At 42.3% G+C, this 25,103-nt stretch overlaps 1 protein-coding gene across 2 annotated transcripts in view; it reads left to right on the top strand.

The window, feature by feature from the left end:
* The first annotated feature begins 786 nt into the window (after nt 1-786).
* Nucleotides 787-25,103, top strand: part of LOC138299630 (protein HEG homolog 1-like) — a 412,852-nt gene continuing 388,535 nt past the window's right edge. The window contains exon 1 of one of the 2 annotated variants that reach the window (XM_069238061.1): nt 787-1,111. In XM_069238061.1, coding sequence (XP_069094162.1) covers nt 1,033-1,111 — 79 coding nt within the window. In that variant the 5' untranslated portion in view covers nt 787-1,032. The remainder of the gene's footprint in view (nt 1,112-25,103) is intronic. The other variant, XM_069238062.1, reaches the window with a different exon arrangement.

Below are 25,103 nucleotides of genomic sequence, written 5' to 3'. Positions count from 1 at the left end.
CTTCAACATAATAGCGTCACGGATGCTATACTGCTTTTGGGATAAAATATGTTTGAATAGTTCTTCGCAGATCATCCATAAGTAAGGTGACCCCTGTGCCAGCGGTTTCCAGATAAGGCAGGAATATCTTTCAACTCGTCAACCAGGAATCATTTTTGGCACTCTTTCCATTTGAGTCACTGGCACAGATCAGTTGTGCAAGTTTCAGTATTTCAGTAAATTGCTTTTCTTAACTGAACAGGTGGGTGTCTGTTTATCAAAATAACGTAGTTTTACCAATTTGTTTATTCGGCAAAAATGCAACAGTTTCCCTGATGCCACCTGGGTCATTTAAACAAAAAAGTTTAGAGATTTCTTGATTTTTCTCAGCCTCATTCAGATAAACGTTTGCTGTGTTTTCGTCTTTCCAGGTGGCAAGTGCCTAAAGTCCGACTTTAGCACCACCGTGTCTCAGTTTCAACAAACGCTGTCACCCGACGTCGAAACCGCAAGCCAGTTATTCGTAGGCCAAAATACCTCAGAGAACGATACTCGTTAAGTATGTACCTCCCGAGATACTGTAACCCACGCTGAAAGCATTTAAGCCTTCCAACTTCCCTTCCTCTGGCTCTCAGGGGAGGTCAGGCGGAAAGGTCTGCACTTGAGTGAGCTCACTGCAGAATCTACCTGTTTTGTTTATTTAAAGAATAAAGTGCCTGTCTCGTGTTTGCCGATACTCTGCCGCCGTGTCCTGTGGCAGCGCTGCCCAGCCAGGCCAATCCCGGGGGAGCTGAGTTGTGAAGTTTCGAAACTGCAGTTTGTGGAGAGAGCGCGGCGGTGGTGCTCGGCCCTTCCTCTCACCCACTGCCTGGGCGAGGGTTTCCGCAGCAGAAATCTGTTTTTTTATTGGGCGGCCCTCGGGAGTCGCCGCGCCGGTGCTGAAGATCTCAGGGCAATTCTGCATCCCTATCCCAGAGCTGATACCGCGGAAAGTGTTAAAAAAGCCCGGAATTCGGATTACGAGCCAAGGAGAGGGGACGGAAAGCGGCAGGGATGGAAAGGCGTGGGAACCCTTCGCTGTCATTTTATCTGCTGTTGCTGCTGATATGTGGCACCGGGACAGCCGGGCAAGGTAAGCACATGCATGCCCATTATTCATCCCCCCTCCTCTGGGATCGTATGTCCTGCTTTCATTTGGAAAGGAACACGCTAGTGTGTGTTTAACCGCCGTCGCAATCACGCCATCCGCTCGCTCTTGTAACTGCGAAGCTTAAATAGTGTTTCGCTGATGCGAGAGTGGAGCACAGTTTTATCTCCTGTTCACGGAATTTCAGAGTGAGTCACTCGCGGGTTTTCATGGCAACAGTGATTAGGAGCGCTCAGAACGGAGGTGAATCGGGTGAGGGATGGCTTTGGGTTGAACCAGTGGGGTCATGTGGGATGGGGAAATGGTTGCTAAATGTCGCTGCTTATAGAAAGGGGATCATTTCCACCTGTAAAACTGCAGCGCGGGGGTTGTAGTACCGGCTGAGTGCAGAGTATATGTCAAATGTGTTCTTCTTGAGTGGCAAGGGCTCGCCAAATCTTTCTCAGACAAGCGATTTTTATGTCCTTATGAAGAATGAAAAGTTAGACCTGAAAGTTCAGTGGTGAAATGAAGTGAGCTTGCTTGGAGGGGTAACTTCCGGGTGTTTTTTTGTGAGGCCCTCTGTGTAGAGGCTTTTGTCGCAGTCATGTGCATGAGGTTGTATTATGTGCTCCAATGGAGAGTAAAACGTGTGGTTTACCGCGGATGCTGGCATGTTCTAGAGCTCATTGTTTATTGTTTTCTGCCGGCAGGCCCTGACAAATCAAGCTATACTCTGCCGTTGAAGGTATTGTTAGGCAGCGCGCAACACACCTCTTCGAAAAGATTAGCCAATAAGAATTAAGGATGTCGCACTATTTACTTTTATTTTTGATAAGTGATTCCTGCTGAGACTGATTAACTATAGGTCGAAGCTGACCTTATAATAGGATAGACATATTTGTCTTTAATCAAATGTTGTCTTCTGTCACTTAGTGGCAATTTCATTACTCTGAGTCGTTCTCACCCTCGCTTGATTTATTACTATTTAAGGGCCGCCCATCTCTTCTCACGCGCCACCTACCTCATAATAAGAAAACACAATCACTAAAGAAATCGAAGCAGTCAAAATATTTGTTTTGAAAGAAAGTCATCAACTACTTCTCCTCCATTACTTCATAGAAGAAGGTACCTTTGGACCAAAAGTTACATTCTGTTCTGGGCCTTGCACTATTCTGTAATGGTTAATGAATGCTGAAGAGTAACCCACGTGGCTGCCCTATAAATCTTCTTCAGAGAAGCTTCTTGATACTTTGCCCAGGATGCTGACATGCCTCTCGTAGATCTACCCTCGATTCACACAGAGGAAGAATTACAACAATGTGTAAGCTAGAAAATCAAAGACCTGATAAATCTGCTTTTAGTATGACTGGAAGGTTTGGGATATCTATTTGCCGACCCAAAGTTCACAAACGAAGAATCTGCAAGACAAAAGAGGGCCATCCTATCTACATAGATAAGAACAGCCCTTCTAACACCCAAACTCCTTTGGAGATGGAGAAGAATAGAATTCAGGTAGAATGACATTTTGAACCAAATGGAATGGAGACAATATTTTCGGAACAAAAGAGGGACCTGACCTAAGGAGAATAACATCTGGAATTACTCTACAGGAAATATGTGTGGAAAACACAGGATCTACAAGAACAAAACGTCTAGCTGAGAAAACAGCTATGAGCTAATAAGGCTTTTAACGAGTCAAACGTAAAATCAGCACCCTGAACTGGAAGTGTATATGATCCTCTACAAGTCTAGGGAATTTTAGATGTTCTGAATGCAAGGGAATATGGAGATATTCATACTGCAGCTACATTGTATCCCAAAACTCCTGATGTTTGAATCCTGAGATTATTTTCTGTAAGGTCTCCATTTTGAAATGAATGATACCCATCCATTCATCCTCTTTAGATCTCAACTGGTTGACAACCCCCAGACGCTTTCTAGAGTAGGAACAAAATAAAATATGCTCCTCTTTTCTTTTCTGGAGGGATGGATATGATTACTCCTTTCTTTAGTTATGGCAAAATCCTTCCCAGAGAAAAACAGTTTCAAGGTATTGTGATGGGAATGGAGCAGGAATGACACCCTCAGAACTAAGCTTAAAAACAAGACCTGGAGTAAAGGAGTTGAAGTCTATTTGACATCCATTCCTGACAATGTTCAATACAGCACTCATTCACATCCATTCCACATACGTTACTTTGCACATTCAGTGCACCGACATTTGGGACACCTGCTTAAATACTGTCTACTTTAACTTTTTTATATATTTGAATTTACTATTTTATGTATTCTATTAACATTTTTGTTGTATAGTCTGATGATTCAATCTGGAATTTATAAAGCAATATTTTCTCCAGCCTAGGAAGACCAGGCTTCCTATCACTGATGCCTAGCATGGCAGTTTTAAAAATGAAAATTCGACTTGGTAAAATAAGCGTCTTGCCAGACCTAAACCTTCCTTTGGAATCCTTAAAAGTATGGGTTGGTGGAATTGGCCAAATTTGATGACAGCGCATTAGTCTTGTAACATGGAGTTCCAGCCAAATTTTGCCAAGCGCTGCAATGCAGAAGTTTTTCCACGAGGCTCTAGAAATGAGAGCGAGATTTGGTATTCCCTAGCGCCATTTTCTAACGTGGATGGGGGTCGCGAGCGGTTGCAGTCAGAGGACTGCTTCTCGAGTAGATTTGCTGCTGCTCAAGTAGATTTTCTACTCGAGCTGTAATAGAATCAACTGAAATGGCTGTGCGTACTTGTGCACCACATGGTGCAGTTGGCGCTGATATTTCAGTGCTGCTTGTGCTACTGGTGATACTCACTTTCACCACTACCATGTTCAGCAATTTTTTTAAGGTGCTCCTCCCACCAGATTGCGTGATTTATTTTCATATGGGTAGTCTGGCTTCCAGTACCATAGTGTGGACCACGCTTTCCTCAACAAACTCTTGTGTGGCAAATGGAGCACATTGCAATGTTCTCCTCCTGTGTGCTAAGCGTAAAAAAAAGTCCCAAACTGGAGAGGAGTACATTCTCTGTGGGCCAGTGCCAATGCCTGAAGAAGAACTGGGGGTAGGTGGGTGTCCCATTGATTGCCTCTCTGCCATGCATAATTCTACTGAGGTAGGGGTTGGTGCAGGTCTCAGTTGGGGGTTTACAAATATGGGAGCTGGTGGTGCTACCTATGCCACATCCCGCAGAGCAGGTTGAACAGAGGATTAATGTTGGAGTCCTCTGTGCCAGCATCCACAATGACTGGATTGTCATCTTCATCCTCATCATCCATCCCTAACATTATTCTAGGGCTTGGAAGAACTTTTCTTTCCCCTTGCTTCTCCACTCCATTTCCACATCATCATCATAAGAAGTGGTGCTTAAAGAAGATAGTGGAGTACCATTTTTTTTCTTGCTGAATATCTGGGAGCCAATGATTCTTAAAGAGGCGGTTCTTGCTCAGTAGGAATCTCTACCTCTTGTTCTGGTCCAGCTTCAGGAAGATCTAGTGGCTGCAGCTTCCGCCCACTTTGCTCTGTTTCTTGAAACGATTGGGTACCACTTTACGAAAGGGATGAATCCAATTCAGTGTCTCTGCTCGTCGACTTTGCATGATTGCATTTGCTGCTTCACTGACAGACATGGACTTGGGCACAGGTTGGAGTGGTGCTGTTGATGCATGGGTGCTGCTTCCAGAGTCCTCCCCAGAAGCCGGTGTGGCAGGTACACGTTTCCCTAAAAATGTTGTGGTCGGCACACCAGTGGCAGAAAGCTGCTTCTTCTTACTGGCCACTTTCCTGGCAGCACCTTTCTTTGGAGCCATCTCAAAGCTCTAATTTGGCAGTGGCAGTAAGCTGTACAAGTGTAAGAGATTGGAGGGCGGACGTCACATGTTTTCTTTGGACAGGCCTTCTATTTGGCAGTACTGTGGGTGATGTCTCCTCTTCTCTTATGCACCTAAAAGCAAACAAGCACAAAAAAATATTTAGTGAAATGTGGCATTGTTGCAGTTTGAATTAGTACAGGCAAAGGCAATACAATTTAGTGTGGTTAGTTACATAGGGAATAAATAACAATCTATCCAACCATTTTAAAGTCAAACCACACCACCATACCATATAATTCCATTTCCAATCAGAATGTCAAAATATACAGATATAGCTCTTTGCTTTATGTGCATCTATGCCAAAGGAGACACCTGTGACAGTCAGGGAGGTCTATGTGTAAATGGAATAACCCTTAAAAAAATGAAGGTTAGTGTGCACCTATGGCAGGAAAGAGGGTCCTGGGGAAATGTAATAATCGTTAAAAAAAATGATGCTGATGTGTCTGTAGTGCACCTACTTTATGGCAGGCAGGATGTCCAGGAGGAAATTGAATTATACCTAAAAAAATGAGTGCGGTTGTGCGGCTGTGTATCTATGGGGGATGGTTTGCTCGAGTCAAAATGCCAAAAAAAAAAAAAAAAATCAAATAAAAAATTGGTTTAAACAAATTAAATAAAAAAATATATATACAAAAATGAAAAGAATGAAAATAAAATAAACAAATGAATACAATAAAAATAAAAAAAGAATATAAAACAAACAATAATGCATTTCTGATGTTTGTATGGGAGTATGAGAAACGTATTGTGAGGCAAGTAGGTGCAAATAAAAAATGCATGTAATATAAAACACTGTTCATCATAACCATATTCATAATATACATATACTACAATGATCCTCAAGCATATTATGAAACGGATATCACATCCATGCACATCTGTGGCAAAAACATACTGGCTGGTTGCACAAAATGGCTGCAAGCCACATGTTTAAACAACAACAGCAAGCAAGAAGACACGGGGAACAAAGAATACATGCAGGCCTGTGGCAAAGGCACACTGGCTGGATATACAAAATGGCTGCTGGCCACATAGTCCTATAGACAACAACAGCAAGCAAGGAGGCATGGGGATCAAAGAACACATGCAAGTCTATGGCAAAAGCACACTGGCTGAATGTACAAAATGTCCGCCAGCCGCATGATCAAACACCAACAGCGAGCAAGGAGACATGGTGAACAAAGGACACATGCAAGCCTATGGCAAAGGCACACTGGCTGAAGGCAGAAAATGGCCACCAGCCATGGTCAAACAACAACAGCGAGAAAGTAGGAATGAGGAAAAATGAACTCGTGCAAGCCTATGGCAAAAGCACACTGGCTGGATGCACAAAATGGCCCCCAACCACATGGTCAAACAACAGCCAGAAAGGAGGGATAGAGAATAAAGAACATGTGCAAGTCTATGGCAAAAGCCCACTAGCTGGACGGACAGAATGGCTGCCAGCCCCATGGCCATACCACAACAGTGAGCAAGGAGGCATGGGGAACAAAGAACTCATGCAAGCCTATGGCAAAAGCACACTGGCTAGATGTGGCCACCAAAAACATAGTCAAACAGCAGCAGCGAGCTTGGAGGTATTGTCAACAAAGAACACATGCAAGCATATGGCAAAAAGCACTTGCTGGCTGCACAAAATGCCCACCAGCCACGTGGTCAAACAACAACAACAAGCAAGGAGGCATGGAGAACAAAGAATACATTCAGGCCTATGGACACAGACTATACCAAATGGCCCCTGGCCACATGGTATAGAGAACAAAGACAAATGTTAGCTGATGACAAACACACTTATACACACACTGGCTAGAAAAAGGAGGCAGGGTAACACTAAAGGAAAATATATCATTAATTCAGCAATGCAAAACACGAACATTAACTAAGCAAAAATATTTTACAACACACATCCTCCTATGGCATCAAATATCACCCCACATATACACTTTTTGAAAAAAAAAACATGAAGTATAAACAAAAGCCAATATTTTTAATTCAGTCAAATGTCATCCCTGCCCTAAATTATGTTTAAAAAACATATGGCATAGAACCATTTCTTTCATGCACCGATGACAAGTACTGAGCCTACTGGCTGGATGATCCATTGGAAGACTAGGCCACATATTAAAATAAATGAATATTGCAAATGTAACAAACATGGAGAAAAGGTACTGAACTGTGTAACATTTTTCCTTTACAAAAGTTGAAAAATGAAATGCAAAAATATAACTAGGCCCTACTTAAACTCGAGGCCACCCACCGCAATGAAATTTAAAAATCAAATAAAGGTACAAAGAAATACTGGTGCATGCCCTATCAACAAACAATACCCTTAAACAATAGTTATTTTAACTTAATTGTGTGATATCATAAAAGCAAAGTACTTAAATCCAAAGGAATATATCCAGCAGACAAAGAGAGTGATTCTTCCTCCTCAAAATCCAAGTGAAAAGTGACCAGGAGATGAACAAAGCACTTGGAGGAGCCTGCTGGACAGGAACAGGAAGTTGAAGTCTCTGGGGCACTTCCTTTAGCTGCTTCTCGAATAAAGTATCTACTAGAGGTGCGCATACGAGTGGCACTATATTGGAGAAGTCTCAGCTGGAAGCCACGCGAGCAGGTGCGAAATCCTACGCCCACGCACTAGCGACCTGAGAATATCTCTGGCATGCAAATAGAAGCAAAGAACTCCACTTCACCCCGCATGGCAGAATTTGGGTAATACCCTGCATATCGTGGAGTGGCCGAATTCCCAAAACTCCGTAAGTGGAGTGGAATTTGCCACCCAGGCCTAGTGTTGTGTTAGATTTGAGATAGTCTGCTACATTTTTTTTTTTGGGGGGCATTGGGGGCATCCAGTAAAAGCCTGTTGGTCCCAAAGAGAAGGAAAGAAAAATGACCCACACATCCTGGGAGAAAACTCTGAGAGTGTAAGGTTGTTTTTTTTGTGTTTGTTTTACAAAATTGAATGCATGTTTTGGGAGTTTGTTTTTGTAAATTGAAAAAGTTTGCTGAGCGACTCCATGAAACATGGTGGCCAGTCAGTAAACTTTGAAGGCCTTCACAGAAGCAGCTATGGTGGTGGCTCCTCTGAAGTTATAAAGATCTCTGCCAGGAAGGTGGAGATCTCTACGTACATCAGGCAGTAGTGTGTCTGGGCAGTAGAGGTCATTATCTGTGTTCCTCTGGCAGAGGGCAGGGCACTAACCTAAGCCTAAATTAGGCTAAACAACTGTATTCAAACAGGAGTGGTACCAATACCAGAAGACTATGGAAGACTATGGACTGTAGTTGAAAACTGCTTTGGAGGTGAATCATTACCTTATCCTTGGTTCTTCCAACTCTTAGGCAAGACAATATTTAATGGCAAGCTTGTCATGTTCCAGTCTTGCTGTGGCATCAGTGGTATTCATTTTGTGACCCTACTTGAGTACACAAAGTGAAGCCAGTGTACTGGAGTGAGACAGCTGGTGACAAGTTGCAGAATGTAGGGCTGAATATTTCATGGGAAAAATCAGTAGGTGATTAAGGTATGCTCTGTTAAAACTAAAACATAACAAAGTCTTAAACACAAGAACTTCCGAAATAGGAAACCTGTTTCCTTTGAGATATCAGTTTAATGGTTCAGCTGTTATGGAAATATTAGGGGTAAAAATGTTGTAAACTCATTATCCAGATGTTCAGCTGTACAGTTTCATTTCTGGCTGGATGATGCAGAATGTTATCCTGCAAAACGGCTAAATTAATGTTGAAAATCCTCTGGCATGCACCCTCAGCACAAGCTGGATAATGAACTGTAGGCTGTTTAAAATAACGAATGAAGGATTTTACTAACCAATTGCCAGGGCAGCTAAAATGGTTTTTCAACTATCAGGTGATTAAGAAACTGGTCCTCCCTATTTATCGATAATGTTCATAGTCCATAGTATATTGTTTTCTTATAAATTCCCTGACTTCTCAGATGTATATTTCAAGTACATTTGTTGTTTGTAATGTCTAGGTCCCTGATTAGTAGTTTCCCTGATGAACTGTGATATGTGTGATAACTTGGTCCACCTCATACAATTAGGATTTATTTGGCAAACACTGCACCAAAATCTGCATGTTATCCTCCATATCTACAGCTATTGCAATGGGATCCTATTGATCGAACCTGATAAATTTTGCTCCCTGCGACATTGGAAGATATCTGGTGCAATAAATATCTCACCCTCTTCTGGGCTGAACATAATTGGTGCCAAAGTGTCCTGACAAAAGCCATAAACAGCAGATTGCCACCTTTGATGACAAAAAATCATTAACATTTGTATGTACATGAACTAAACTTTAGAGACCATATATACATACATAACAGACAATTTCCAAAAGCAGGACTTTTTCAACTGCAAAAATGCTTTTCCTGATGCACAAACATCAGTTTTGGGTGGACAAATTGCTTCTTGAAAGGGGTGTATTCAGGGCGTCTCTTCTAAATAGCGATTTCCAGATTAATGTATCAAGGTTTGTGATCGAAATGTAGTTGCAAAACCTTGATATTTCACCAACAACTCAAAGTTGGTGATAATGCATTTGCAAATTGGAAGGGTCCACATGGGACCCCTTCCCCTTTGTGAATGTTGGAAAAACATTTAAGAGCAGGTAGTGGTCCCACGGACCAATGCCTGCTTTAAAAAAAATGAAACTTAAAAGTTTCATTGTTTTCTTTTTTTGTCAAACTGTTTTTATTGGTTTTCAAATTCAACACATAGGCAGTCATGAGATATTCATCATATGGGCTATACCAAAGGTGATGCTCATAACAGGAACAGTGTCATATTTGTGAGTAGGCTGTACAAGTGCTTATATAACAAGTATAACAATAGAAAGCAACATCCATGACTTTACACCACTGTACATTCTCTGGTGCTTAAGGGATGGGTCTTTGAGGCCCAGTAGAACATTTCCTGGGATTGAGGGTACAGGGTAGCCTAAAATTTATTTTATTTTGGCTAAAATCTCTTCCCAATAAGGGCGAATAGTTGGGCAGTCCCACCAGATATATTAAAAATCTCCCAGAAGACCACACCCCATCCAGCATCACTCTTATGTATTGGGGAAGATTTTGTGCTATTTCGCAGGATATAAGTACCATTGTAGATGATTTTGTAGTGTGTTTCACAGAGACCTAGTGACTGATTAAATCTAGAGAAATCACACCACAAATTGCAACATAGTCGATCCTCAGTCGATATCCCCAGTGCATGTTCCCAAAGTGTTACATGAGGCAAGGAAGGAGTGAGCGTGATAGATCTCGAAAGGGCATAAAGAGAGGAGATGCAACCTTTGGAGTATCCAGCCTTCCAAACAAACTGCTCAGTGGGGAGGAGATTAATAGTGGCAGCCTGTCACACTTCTGTGCTGAGGACCCAGTGTTTCAATTGGCATAGTGGTAGGCCTCAGAGGCAGGGAGATTAAAATCATGGCAGCAGTTTTCAAATGTTAATATGTCCGAGTTGTGAAAGAGGTCTGATATGGTTAGTGTAAGGAAATGCCTCCTTGGCATGGTTACCCCCTGACTTTTTGCCTTTGCTGATGCCAAGTTATGATTTGAAAGTGTGCTGAGGCCTGCTAACCAGGCCCCAGCACCAGTGTTCTTTCCCTAACCTGTACCTTTGTTTCCACAATTGGCACACCCTGGCATCCAGTTAAGTCCCTTGTAACTGGTACCCCTGGTACCAAAGGTTCTGATGCCAGGGAAGGTCTCTAAGGGCTGCAGCATGTCTTATGCCACCCTGGAGACCCCTCACTCAGCACAGACACACTGCTTGCCAGCTTGTGTGTGCTGGTGGGGATAAAATGACTAAGTCGACATGGCACTCCCCTCAGGGTGCCATGCCAAACTCACACTGCCTGCAGGTATAGATAAGTCACCCCTCTAGCAGGCCTTACAGCCCTAAGGCAGGGTGCACTATACCATAGGCGAGGGCATAAGTGCATGAGCACTATGCCCCTACAGTGTCTAAGCAAAACCTTAGACATTGTAAGTGCAGGGTAGCCATAAGAGTATATGGTCTGGGAGTCTGTCATACACAAACTCCACAGCACCATAATGGCTACACTGAAAACTGGGAAGTTTGGTATCAAACTTCTCAGCACAATAAATGCACAGTGATGCCAGTGTACATTTTATTGTGAAATACACCCCAGAGGGCATCTTAGAGATGCCCCCTGAAACCATATCTGACTACCAGTGTGGGCTGACTAGTTTTAGCAGCCTGCCACACACCAGACATGTTGCTGGCCACATGGCGAGAGTGCCTTTGTCACTCTGTGGCTAGTAACAAAGCCTGTACTGGGTGGAGGTGCCTCTCACCTCCCCCTGCAGGAACTGTAACACCTGGTGGTGAGCCTCAAAGTAGTTAAACAGAGAAATCCATCAAACATTAGTCACTTTTATCATCAGTCAGGATCCTTAACTAACACCAGATCAGCATGTTGGGCTTCATGCAATACAGTTTAGTAACACCAATTTGGAAAACATCTAACTACGGATCTAGTCAAAACAGCGCAGTTGGTATCTAGAAAGAAAAAGCAAATATGCATAATAATCACATTTCAATTTATACCTATCCTCGGTATGGGTCAGCAAAGCAGAATCAGTCTTCGTACTCAGGACATAAAGTCGATCAGCAAGGCATCAGGCTCTCAGTCAGGGAATATGAGCCCAATGAGCCAGAATATCAGAATAAATTATCATCTTTCAGAATGTCGGAATGAATTTTCTTCTCTCCTAATTCTCCTAAAATCTGAAGTCTTTTCCCTCTGCGGCATTGTTATATCAAAGTCACCCAAACTATCCCCTAATTCCGTGTTGGTCAGTTAATCGTATGTTCACACTCTGTCCAATAAAACTACTATACCAAATCTATGAATTCTAATATTTCTCCTTTCTCATCTTATTGATTGGTTCGTCTTGCGATGTCCTCATCATCCGGCTTTTCAGGTAACAATATTGTTGCAGCTTCCTCTCTAGTCAGTATCTTCATTGTTCTCATCCTGGGAAAGTCAGTCTCACACACATTACACATAAAATGTTGCATTAGAAAGAACATCATCTCCTAGCAGTCGGTTCTCATGAAAAGCTTCCGTTATGAACACAATTGAACAATACAATAGACATTTCACAGTTTAGTTCACTTGGTCAGCATTTTTATTAAACACTAAGAAAGACAGCTTCTGCATGAGGCCTGGCAAAATAGGCCAAGACACACGCTAAGTTAAGGCCTACAATTAATAAAGCTAAAGCATACTTCATGTTAGAAATGGGGTCTTAGGTTGGCAGTCAGGTTACCCCCTGTCCAAGCAAGGACCCTCACTCTAGTCAGGGTAAGTCACACACAATCCAAATTATCCTGTGCCCACCCTCTGGTAGCTTGGCACTCAGCAGTCAGGCTTAACTTAGAAGGCAATGTGTAAAGTATTTGTGCAATAAATCATACAATAACACAATATAGCACCACAAAAATACACCACACAGTGTTTAGAAAAATAAATAATATTTATCTGGTTATTTGCAGGTCAAAACGATAAAAGATGCAATAAGAAATTGTAGAGATATCACTGAAAAGTGATATGAAGTGTCTTAAGTCTTTAAAAAGCAAGCAAAGTCTCATTCAAGCACAAAGTACCTGGTTTGGAGTGGAAAATCTCCGCATAGGGCCGCAGAGGAGGAGATGCGTGGAAAAATGGTGTGTGCGTCGGTTTCGCCCCTTCACACACGGACTTGCGTCGTTATTTTTCACGCGGGGAAGATGTGCGTCGTTTTCTGGCACACGGACAGTCTCCTTCTGCGGGTCGCAGGATTACCAGATGTCCCGGGGTCTGTGCGTGGAATCCTGGGCTTGTTATCCGGCTGCGCGTCGTTCCGGTGGGCTGTGCGTGGAATTTTCTCCCTCACAGCAGGCATTGCGTTGATTTCCTCTCTGGAAGTCTGGCGGCGTTGTCCAGGCGGGCCGTGCGTCGAAGTTCCAGTCGCACCGCAGGCGTTGCGTCGATCTTTTCCTTGCAGGGTCGAGCGGTGTCTTTCCGGATCGGCAGGCGGTGAATTTTTCACCGCGGAGCAAGCTGTGCATCGAATTTTTCGAAGTCTTTTTGGTCCTGTGACTTCAGGAAACAGGAGGCAAGCTCTAGCCAAGCCCTTGGAGAGCACTTCTGCAGCAAGGCAAGAGTTCAGCAAGGCAGCAGGCCAACAGCAAGGCAGCAGTCCTTTGTAGAAAGCAGTCAGGTGAGTCCTTTGAGCAGCCAGGCAGTTCTTCTTGGCAGGATGCAGGTTCTGGTTCAGGTTTCTTCTCCAGCAAGTGTCTGAGGTGGTAGGGCAGAGGCCCTGTTTTATACCCAAATGTGCCTTTGAAGTGGGGGAGACTTCAAAGAGTGGCTTAGAAGTGCCCCATGTCCCCTTTCAGTTCCCCCAGTAGGGGGTGTGGCAGTCCTTCGTGTGAGAGCAGGCCCACCACCCTCCCAGCCCAGGAAGACCCATTCAAAATGCAGATGTATGCAAGTGAGGCTGAGTATCCTGTGTTTGGTGTGTGTCTGAGTGAATTCACAAGGAGCTGTCAACTAAACCCAGCCAGACATGGATTGTAAGGCACAGAAAGATTTAAGTGCAAAGAAATGCTCACTTTCTAAACGTGGCATTTCTAGAATAGTAATATTAAATCCAACTTCACCAGTCAGCAGGATTTTGTATTAACATTCTGGCCATACTAAATAGGACCTTCCTGCTCCTTTCAGATCAGCAGCTACCACTTCAATAATGTATGAGGGCAGCCCCAATGTTAGCCTATGAAGGGAGCAGGCCTCACAGTAGTGTAAAAACAAAGTTAGGAGGTTTACACTACGAGGACATGTAAACTACCCAGGTACATGTCCTGTCTTTTACCCACACAGCACCCTGCTCTAGGGGTTACCTAGGGCACACATTAGAGGTGACTTATGTGTAGAAAAAGGGGAGTTTTAGGCTTGGCAAGTACTTTAAAATGCCAAGTCGAATTGGCAGTGAAACTGCACACACAGGCCTTGCAATGGCAGGCCTGGGACAAGGTAAAGGGGCTACTTGAGTGGGTGGCACAACCAGTGCTGCAGGCCCACTAGTAGCATTTAATCTACAGGCCCTAGGCACATACAGTGCACATTACTAGGGACTTATAAATAGATTAAATAGTCCAATTGGGTATGATCCAAAGTTACCATGTTTTAAGGGAGAGAGCATATGCACTTTAGCACTGGTTAGCAGTGGTAAAGTGCGCAGATTCTAAAAGCCAGCAAAAACAGAGTCCAAAAAGTGGAGGGAGGCAGGCAAAAAGTTAGGGGTGACCACCCTAAGGCATGTCAGGTCTAACACTTCATAACCCTTAATATGACATATTACTGCATTAGTCTAACACATATTCAATATTTCATAAGTATTAATCATTGATTAGTACACTTTGTTAACATCGGTGGCCATTCTTCGAGGTCACATTTCAAATGTGTGCATAATTTTTCTACGTTATGTAATATTCTACATAAACTCATTATTCAAAATACATAAACACTCATTAATAATTTCTAATAAAGCTCCTGCGCTAGCAGAAGCATTTATTGGGGGAGTGAAGCGCCTTGACATTCCATGTTAAGGTGTTTAATACCATTTAGAGATTTATGGAAGGGGGCATTATATGACCACGTTGCTTCGAGGCATGCATTATAGGGTTTTCCCTATCTCCCTCCACCCCCCACCCCCAAAAGCCGGGCCCCTCCCTCTCAGTAGCTCCCTCATTTCTAAGAATAGAGTCCTGCCATGCAAGGTAATAACCAACAAACAAAACAACAAGAAATTGAAACCAAGGAGCATACGCTCCTTCCATATGTCCAACTCCATTGGCGTCCGAATGATAGGGGCATATTGGACCTAAGCCCACCAAGCAACCAGGCATGTGCAGAAGTATGCCTTGTGAGGTGTATCGTCTGATCACAGAACAGCTGCTACTGTCCGCTTAATTCATAAGGACCGAATCAGAATGTAGGTCCAGAGCATCAGCTAGTTTAGGGTCCTTCGTTACTTCCCAGTCTGTTTATTGCCTCGATTTTAGATATATGAGAGTCAATTAATAGGGTCTTTCTCTTCAAGGGTTAGCGCTTTATAGTGCCACGAATGTCTGCCTTGTGGTAAATTGAGGAAATATTAAGGTTCACTTCTTCCTACTGGGTTCAGCTTTTCGTTGTGTGTGCCATGTTCCAGAAGGAGCGGCACCGTGACTACCATTCAGCACCTCTCCCTTTCGGTCCCCAGACTCTGTAGATGCAGTTATAGGGAAGCTCAGCAGAGAAGCTGTGCCGTTTAGCTCTCTAAAGTGGTAGTGTTTATTACGGTATTCAAAAGATATCCCAAAGGGGTAGGTCCAGCGGTATTTCAGCATTGTTTTCTTTTTAAACACATCTGGTTTTCTTTTATGGAAAACGGGCTGAATTTAAACGAAAATAGATTGCTTTTAAAAGCACTCACAGATATGGTGATCTTCTGTCCCCAGCAAGCCACCATCTCTGTGATGGCAGTGATTCCCTATGGGTCGCAAATTGCGACCTACCTCATTAATATTCATGAGGTGGGTCAATGTGAGACCCACTAGGAATCACAAGTATGAAACAAAATGTTTCATACATAAGGTATAGCGATTTCCAAATAGCGTTAATATCACTACTTGGAAAGCTCTAGTCTTTTTTTTGTACATATGGCCCTTAGGGCCAGATGTAGGAAGCACTTTGCGAGTCGCAAACGGCAAAATTTGCCGTTTGCAATTCGCAAATGTGTGTTTCCTATGCAGAAATGCATTTTGCGAGTCGTTACCGACTCGCAAAATGCATTTCCGAATCGCAAAAAGGAAGGGGTGTTCCCTTCCTATTTGCGATTCGCAATGGTATGCAATTCCATTTGTGACCGCTTATGCGGTCGCAAATGGAGTCGCAGTTACCATCCACTTGAAGTGGATGGTAACCCATTCGCAAACGGGAAGGGGTCCCCATGGGACCCCTTCCCCTTTGTGAATGGACCCCAAAATATTTTTTCAGGGCAGGGAGTGGTCCAAGGGACCACTCCCTGCCCTGAAAAAACCGAAACAAAAGGTTTCGGATTTTTTGAAATGCAGCTCGTTTTCCCTTAGGGAAAACGGGCTACATTTAAAAAAAAAAAAAACTGCTTTATTGAAAAGCAGGTCGCTAACATGGAGGCCTGCTGACTACAGCAGGCCTCCATGTTAGCGAGTGCCTATACTCGCTATGGGGCCGCAATTTGCGACCCACCTCATGAATATTCATGAGGTGGGTCATTGCGACCCCATAGCGAGTTGCAGTCGGTGTCTGAGACACCGTACTGCATAGCAATTTGCGAGTTGCAAATTGCGAGTCGGAAGGACTCGCAATTTGCAACTCGCAAATTGCTTCCTTCCTACATCTGGCCCTTAGTTCCTACTTGTTTAAGAGCAGCACTGCTTATTTTTTTATTTAATCATTTTTAAGTGCAAACCATCATCCACTTACCTAGGTTCTCAAAGTAGAGAAATACCTACAACACTGCACAAAGATGTAAGAAGGCTAAGACCTAAAAATACTGAGAAGAAAATGGAGAAAATGAAACTCAAGCTAAAAAGCCAGAAATCTCAGTTTTAGACAATGAGTCCACAAACTCTAAATATTAAGATCCCTGAAGTAAAATATACTAAAATTAGAACATTATTATATTGACACTATTGTTAGTAAGTTCTATTATATACTCTTTATTTAATAAGACCTTAATTTAAGTAATACATATGGTAATTATAGATGAGTTACTTTATTTACCATGTTGACAACTGGCATTTGTGAGTAATGCAAAGTATGCATTTGTTTATGTAAAGCACATGTATGATTATGCCTGGATACACACTATAGGAGTAATTTGTTATTTGATGTATTCTGTAACATGGTACTTGTTGAAGAGTAATGTGTGGATATTCATTACCTTTTTATAGGTTTCTTTTTTTAGCAGTTGCAACCTCTACATCAATTGCATTTACACAGTGCACGGCTGCTTCCGAAGAAGTGTCCAAGCGATAGCAAAGAAGCTGAACTTTTAGCCAAAAGGGCAAGTTGATATCAGGCCTTATGAGAGTTTTCAACATTTTTTAAAGGTGGGGTCACAAGGTGCCAGGTATAAACTGATACGAAGTGAGTTTCAAAGTTTGGCCGTAGGTAATGTGAAAGATCTGCTTTCTTTTCTGGCTTTAAACATTTTTGGGACTTGAAGAAGCCTGAGATTTTTCAATTCTAAGGAACTAAGTTGCTGGTAAGGCTGAAGTCTTTTCCTTAAGTAAGGGGGACCTTGAAAGCTAAGACTCTATATGCAAATGTAAGCACCTGAAATTTAATATGTTTGCTCTTGGCAGCCAATGCAGGCATTTCAAGTTAGAGAAGATTGATTGCTTACATTGAATTATCAGGATCAATCTTACAGCAGCATTCTGCACAATCTGAAGCATCTTAGTCCAAAAAGCAGGAAGTCCCAGATAAAAACTATTCACGCAGTCCAGTCTGGACTTTACCATCATATGAGCAATAGTTTTACATATATTCTCTGGACCCAAGTGAAACATTTTTTTTAACGAATTATGTTTTGTGAGACATACAACAGAAACGTGTTGAATACGGGTTGAAAAAGAATACATTCAAATATTGATACTACATTTCTGGCTGTGGAAGCAGGGGATGGAGGAGGATTGCGTTCATTTTTTTAGGTCAGGCAGATGCTTCACTCAAAAAAAGAGAATTACATTTTTATCAGAGTTCAGTTTAAGAAAGCTGGCTTTCATGCACCCTGCTCCTTCACGCAAACATTGCCTAAAGGTTAATAGAGCATCTTTGTTACGTTCCTCAAAAGACAGGGAAAGCCTAGTGCCATCTGCATACTAGAGTATCTGAACACCCCAAGATTCAATCAGCTTGGCCAGCGGTTCCAAATATAATTTAGACAGGTTAGGGCTCAAGTGGTCCCCGTACCTAGGTGGTTTATGTCTGACTGGTTTAATGCACATGCAATAAAGAGGGAGAGCAGGAAGTCAGTCCACTTCTGCCCACATCAAGAACATTTGGACACAATATAGTGCTAGAGGATTGTTATAATCTAATATGGACAGAGATCTGGGAGGGATGACAGCCTGCTTTAATTAAACATAAAATCCAATGTCAAGATCTCATTACTATTTTCCCTCCTGCAGTGGTTAACATGCAATATTCTCTGAACCTTGGACAGAAGAATTCAGCTTTTTATTTGCAGTCTTTAATTTCAAAACACACCCATTTAAATGACTATTTAAAGTCCCATCTCCCCAACAGAGGTGTACAACGTTTATTACAGGTCACATATGATCATATGTCAAAACATCACCCAGATTCATCAGATAGAGGGAGGTAGTGCTGCTTGATTGACCTAAAAATGCTGAACAACTTCATTAACCTTGCATTTGCCCAATGGTTATTCCATCAGAGCTCCTCATGTATCTTGAATTCCAGGTGCCTTTTAACACATTTCAATACAGCAGGTTCATTGCATTTCCTTAGGTTTTCCATGAATGAAAAATGTATCAAATTCCTAAGACTTCTGTTTGGAATAGAGTCTAATCCACTGTGTTTTCTAGGTTAAGATACCTTTAGCAGGGCTCTTACAACAATGGTTAATAGTACACCCATATCAATATCACTTACTCACCCAGGCTCCTTCTTTTTCATGTACATTACAAGACAAATTATTACAGAAATGGGTGATTTGCTGTAGGCTCACATTTTCATGAAGGTTACTCCTCTACATTGCCATACGTCACTCACGTCTAAATGGGCATCTTTCAGTACCAATCATGTGTGAGCTTCTCAACTGGAGTCTTCAAAACTGCTTACCTGATTTTCTTTATTGTCAGGAAGTAATGATTTAGATTTTTCTGCAGGTGTATATATATATATATATCTATAGATATAGATATATAGATATAGATATATCTATATCTATATATCTATATATATATATATAGATATATATCTATATACCTATAGATATATATATATATAAAGGCTACAGGGACGTTATAGTTGGGAAATAGAATTTAAAAAAACCTTAGAAATTCACTGAAAAAAACAAAAGTTACAGGGATGTTATGGTTAGGTTCTGAATTTACTCATACAAGCCTTAGAAATTCAGGAGTTATAGTTACCTGAGCTAACTATAACTTGCGCCCCCGTAATGCACTGCTTATGACCTTACAAATTACATCACTCATGACATTGTCAGTGACAACGCTGGTAATATCACTCATGACATCTCAAATGACATCACTGATGACATCATCCACAGAACCAGTCAAACCCGCACTCACACCCCTGTACAAGCTGTCATACATCCACTCACACAGAAATACTCACATACCCATTCCCAGAACCATAAAACTACTGACACACATCAGCTCACTCACTCATACAACCACTCACAGAACTACTCTTTCATACATACATCATTCATGTATTCATAGACTCATAAACCTACTCACACACACCCACTCACAGGCACATACAGCCACTCACACACTCAATTATACACCTATACAATCTCTCACATACCCACTTACAAACCCACACAGACACTGAGACACCCACTCTCTTACCCATACAACCATTCACATACCCACACACTCATATAGTCACTAACACTACCACTCACTCACCAAAGAAGGAGGGGTTGGAGCCGTTCTCCTTGTCGCTGGTGTCTAGTGGGTGGATACCTACCTGGGTATTCCTCTTCTGTGCCAATCCCCATGTGAAGATTCACTGGGCAGAGGTACCATTGGAAAGGAGAGAATCTCCTCTTTCCAATGATACCTCTCCCGTTCACCAATGCACACAATCTCATATACACAGCCATAGTACCACTCATACACCCAAAACTCATTCATACGTGTTACTTACACAGACACTAACTCATACCTATAGCCACTCATACACCCACACACTCACCCATAGAGTCACTGATACACCCACTGACTTGCCAATACAGCTACTCCAACATCCACTCACTCTCCCATACAGTCACTGACACAGCCACTCACTTGTGTATACAGCTACTGCTACACCCACTCACGCATTCATACAGTCACTGACTCACCCACTCACTCACTGCTACAGACACTCACACACCCACTCACTCACCTGTGCAGCCCATCACACACCCACTCACTTAACCAATACAGCCACTCACAAACCCACTCCCTCGCTGATACAGCTACCTCCACATGCACTCACTCTCTCATACTGGAACTAACTCAACCATGCACCCACACACACAGCCATTCACACACCTACTCATAGTTCCATATAACCACTTACACTCACTCACTGGATGATGTCAATAGTGATGCCAGTTGAGATGCCATCAGTGATGTCACTGACTGCCATGAGTGATGTAATATGTGAAGTCATAAGCAGAGCATTACTGGGTCGTAAGTTATAGCTAGCTCAGATAACTATAACTGTGGAATTTCAGTGGTTTTGTACATGTGAAATGCATGCCTAACTATACCATCCCTGTAACCTTTGTTTTTTTCACTGAATATACATATATATTTGCTGAAAGAAGGTGTATCTGAATAATTTCTTTTCATTCTATTTCTGCTGTTTTCTTCATATCTGAGGGAGACATTTTGCTCTTTGCACTGTCAGCCTAGGTATGCAGTACCGCAAAATATAGCCGTTCATGTTTTGCGTTCAATCTGACTTGGCCAAAGCCTAAAATGCTCTAGTAAAGCCTGAAATGCATTGGAAGAAGGAACAACTTTTCTTGAAACATTCATGTCACAATATTCCCACAATCAAATTTGTGTTATTGATAGTCCCTTCCCCACCGTGCAAGGTTTTTAGTAATAATGAACTTAGCTTCTATTTTTTTCCAACTTTTTAAACAACAAATCACTATTGTTTTCATTATTGTCTCAATGTCTCACCTGTATTTAGACATTTGGTAATTTGAACTTAATCATATGTGACAGTAAGATGAACTTTCAGTCTTTAAATTAAAACGATGCCAGCATTCGCATCCAAGAAATGTGTTGTCTAAACATCAGTGCTTAATTTGTGCATGTTGTTTCTGGTGCAGAGCACCAGCACTTATTTTTGAGGGCCGGCGCTTAGTTTTCTGTCTCAAGTATTAACTAAGCAAAAGACACGTGGGAAAGACAGAGGAAGAGAAAAAGGAAGAAACATCACAAAGGGAGAAAGCAGAAAACTGCAAGAGTGAGCTGAAAGGGCAGGGAGTGGCTGTAAATGGATTGAAGAGGCCCGAGGTGGCTTCAGGATTCCGCTGCCTTAGTATTATGTGCTTGCACTTTTAATTGCAGCAGCCGCGTGTATAAGAGGAGAGCTTTGAGCACCAGCACCTTTTTAGTTACAAATTAAGCACTGCTAAACATGTTAAATTCTAGTTGCTTTATAGTCTCCTCAGATTATTACACTACGGAGTAAAGTTCTTCTTTCACTCTCCTTATAGCGCACACTATAGTTTTCTGATGTAGCTCAATCATGCCAGGTATCACTATTGATTTTCAGATATGCTAGTGTTGTCTTTCTTAATATTTACACAATCAGATCCCTTTCAGAAACCGAAAAAAAGAAGATATTATAGTCATCTATTACCTGAGATGTTAGTGTTTGTATGTAGAAGGAACTATTAACATGTGGTCAGTGCTGAAACTTATTTGTGAGAAGTTTAGAAATCAGGCAGCATTGAGTAAGCTATTTGTTTGTGCCACTCAGAGCAAGGCTGGGGGATCTTCTTACTGAAGGCAGTTAAATCACAGGTGTGAACCACAAATATAAGCATCAAACAGAACTAATATTTACTGAACATGCAATCTGCCAGTCATATAGGGTGATGTTCCTCATTCTACATAGGAATTTTATATTAAACTGGGACTTATATTGTATTCCTTAAAGTAGACACTTTGTTGCCAGTGCTATGGGTACATGTGTGTGCAACAGGTGTTCAGGTGAAGGATCACAATATTGAAGGAAAAACCATTGGGCACTAGCACCTCCAGTTGGCAGTTCTTGAAAGCTCGGTTAAAGGTGACTGTAAAAGGGACAAGCACTTAAAAAACCGTGGACAGAGTTTCAGCGGAACAGATCCAGACTAAAGCACAGATGAAAATTTCCAGGAGGATTGCAGAGCTAAAAATAACAGGGAAAGTAATCAAGGTGTAATAAAAGTATCCAAGAGTCCCGTTCATCAGCACAGTTACCTGAGTGTTTGTGACTCACTGTACTGAGAGAAATAGAAAGTAATAGTGAGCAAGAAGCGGGAAGTAGCCTACAAGAAACAGAAAGTACCTTAAAAGAAATTGATCTTCTTTGATGGATAGATTGTTGTAGTTTGTCTTAGTACTTACACAGTTAGATACCTCTTAGAAAACAGAAAAAATAAAGATATTGTAAACGTCACCGGGATGTGAGTGTTTATATGTAGAAGGAACTTTAAGACATGGGGGGTCATTCTGACCCTGGCGGCCGGTGACCGCTAGGGTCACCGACCACGGGAGCACCGCCAACAGGCTGGCGGTGCTCCCGAGGGCATTCTGACCGCGGCGGTTCAGCCGCGGTCAGAAAGGGTAAACCGGCGGTCTCCCGCCGGTTTACCGCTGCCCCATTCAATCCTCCATGGCGGCGGAGCGCGCTCCGCCGCCATGGGGATTCAGACACCCCCTACCGCCATCCTGTTCATGGCGGGAAACCCGCCATGAACAGGATGGCGGTAGGGGGTGCCGCGGGGCCCCTGGGGGCTAAGAGGGCCCGCAAAGTATTTCAGTGTCTGCTTTGCAGACACTGAAATACGCGACGGGTGCAACTGCACCCGTCGCACCCCTGCAACTACGCCGGCTCATACGCCGGCTCAATTCTGAGCCGGCGTCCTCGTTGCAGGGGCATTTCTGCTGGGCCGGCGGGCGCTCTTTCGGAGAGCGCCCGCCGGCCCAGCGGAAATGTTTAAATGGCCGCCGCGGTCTTTTGACAGCGGTGCGGTCATTTCACGGCGGTACCTTGGCGGACGGCCTCCGCCGTCCGCCAAGGTTAAAATCACCCCCATGGTCTCTTGTTAAAACTGACTTGAGATGAGTTTATTAGTCATTTAGTATTGAGAAGGTCAGTTGTTTGTACCACTCAGAGCGAGGTTGAGGGATCTTCCTTTTGACTGCCACAGGTTTACTGTTCTACCAGAAGGCAGTTAAATCACAGGTGTGAACCACAAATATATGTATCAAACAAGACTAGTATTTACTGATCATGCAATCTTCCAGTGATATAGAGTGATGTTCCTCATTTTACATAGCACAGAGATTTTGATACAAGGGCTGGAAAAGCAACATTTACTCGTGACTGATAAGATGACGCCCAGCTTTCTAGGGCGTTTTATAGTGTGCTCCTTTGAGTGCATATGAGCCCAAACATTTCCTCAAATTGTTTCATGCAACGCACGTAGATATTGTTAGCATCAATATTTTGCCTTGAATTCTCATTCCCAGCAGTTGTGGGTAAGGTGAATGATTTGTATTGTTTTCATTGACATTTGATATATCCTGAATGTTTGTGATATATCTTGAATGGTTCTTAATGGCTGTAGTTTATGATTGTCTTGCATTGCCTCACTATTGATTTATCAGTACACAATAATGGACACGTCACAAATCTTTTTTTAATTGGCCTTATAACTGGAAATGTGATTACTTCCATCAGTATAGGTTTGCATGTTCATTACAAAAATATGACACAGCTGTGAATATATGTAATTGATGGATGTGTCTTTTTCACAACGTAGGTCCAAATTTACTAAGCTGTTCATGAAGGTATATTTATGTTTATAGTACACAGATGTTATCAAGGACAAGATGCAACTCCGAAATCTTCTTCTCTTGTCGAGATTACCAGAGGTATTCTTTACAGTAGCCACTGAGTCACCAGCACTATGTGCATGCAAGTGAAATAGGTGTCCAGGTGAATGACCACGGTATTTGAGGAAAATTACTTTGGCACCCCAAATTGGCAATTCTCGAAAGCTGAATTCAAGTTGTCTCCAAATGAGCCAAGCACTCTAAAAATCCTGGACAGGGTTTCAGAAAACTGCAGCACAGATGAAAATTTAAAGAATTCTAGCATTATAAATAGCAGGAAAAAAAGGTATCCAAGGTGCAATAAAAGTCGTCAGGAAGGAACACCCCACCAGCGCAGTTACCTGCTTACTTGTGATACATAGTACTGACTGTTCCATCTCCTTTTATGTGGTAAAACAGAACTTAATTGCGAGGAAGGAACAGGAAATGACCTACAGGAAAAAGAAAGTGACTTGCAGGAAAATGGCCACCTTCACTTACAGAAAATTGGCCATCTGTGATGGATTGGAAAACTAATAGGCTGTGTATTTACTGAAACCATATTGGATTGTGAATAACAAATGATGCCACTTCCTTCTCGAGAAGGAATGCAGACCAGCAAAAAATGCATTTTGGCCCAAAAAGTAACACCCGAAAATGTCTCTGAGTGTTCTTTTCAGGTAAGAGGATTACAGAATGTGAAAGACCTCGCAGGCTTGGTCCCAGGTGATCTCTAGACAGGTTGTGAAGGAGGCATAAATCTGAATCCTTTCAAGCCTGCTGTCCGATTTTAGTAGAATGATATGTAAAACTTTATGCACTGTGCAGACAGCCCTATGATTTGTCGCAAAACCAAGTATATAAAATAACATACTTTAACTTAGCATTAAATCTTAACTCCAGTCGCAAGTAATAGGTTAATTAAATATCAGGTAATATTCCCATTTATAATGTGTAATTTAAGTAAAATTATTTGCATGCAAGTTCTTGTAGAGTTGTCACTGCATAACCTTTCTCCACTCATGCAACGCAGTGCCACGGATTTTCATGCAGTGCACCATTGCACAATTAATGGTGAAACTGGGCCTCCCATTATCTTTACATCTAACATGTGCTTCGTTGGCTGAAGCGGCACTAGAAATTGGAAATAGCACCAAAATGTGGACGATACCGGAAAGG

This window comes from Pleurodeles waltl, chromosome 6 (genome assembly GCF_031143425.1).
Source record: "Pleurodeles waltl isolate 20211129_DDA chromosome 6, aPleWal1.hap1.20221129, whole genome shotgun sequence".
NCBI classification, from domain to species: domain Eukaryota; kingdom Metazoa; phylum Chordata; class Amphibia; order Caudata; family Salamandridae; genus Pleurodeles; species Pleurodeles waltl.
Note: the sequence above shows the minus strand (reverse complement) of the source record. Positions and strands in the feature narration are given on the sequence as shown.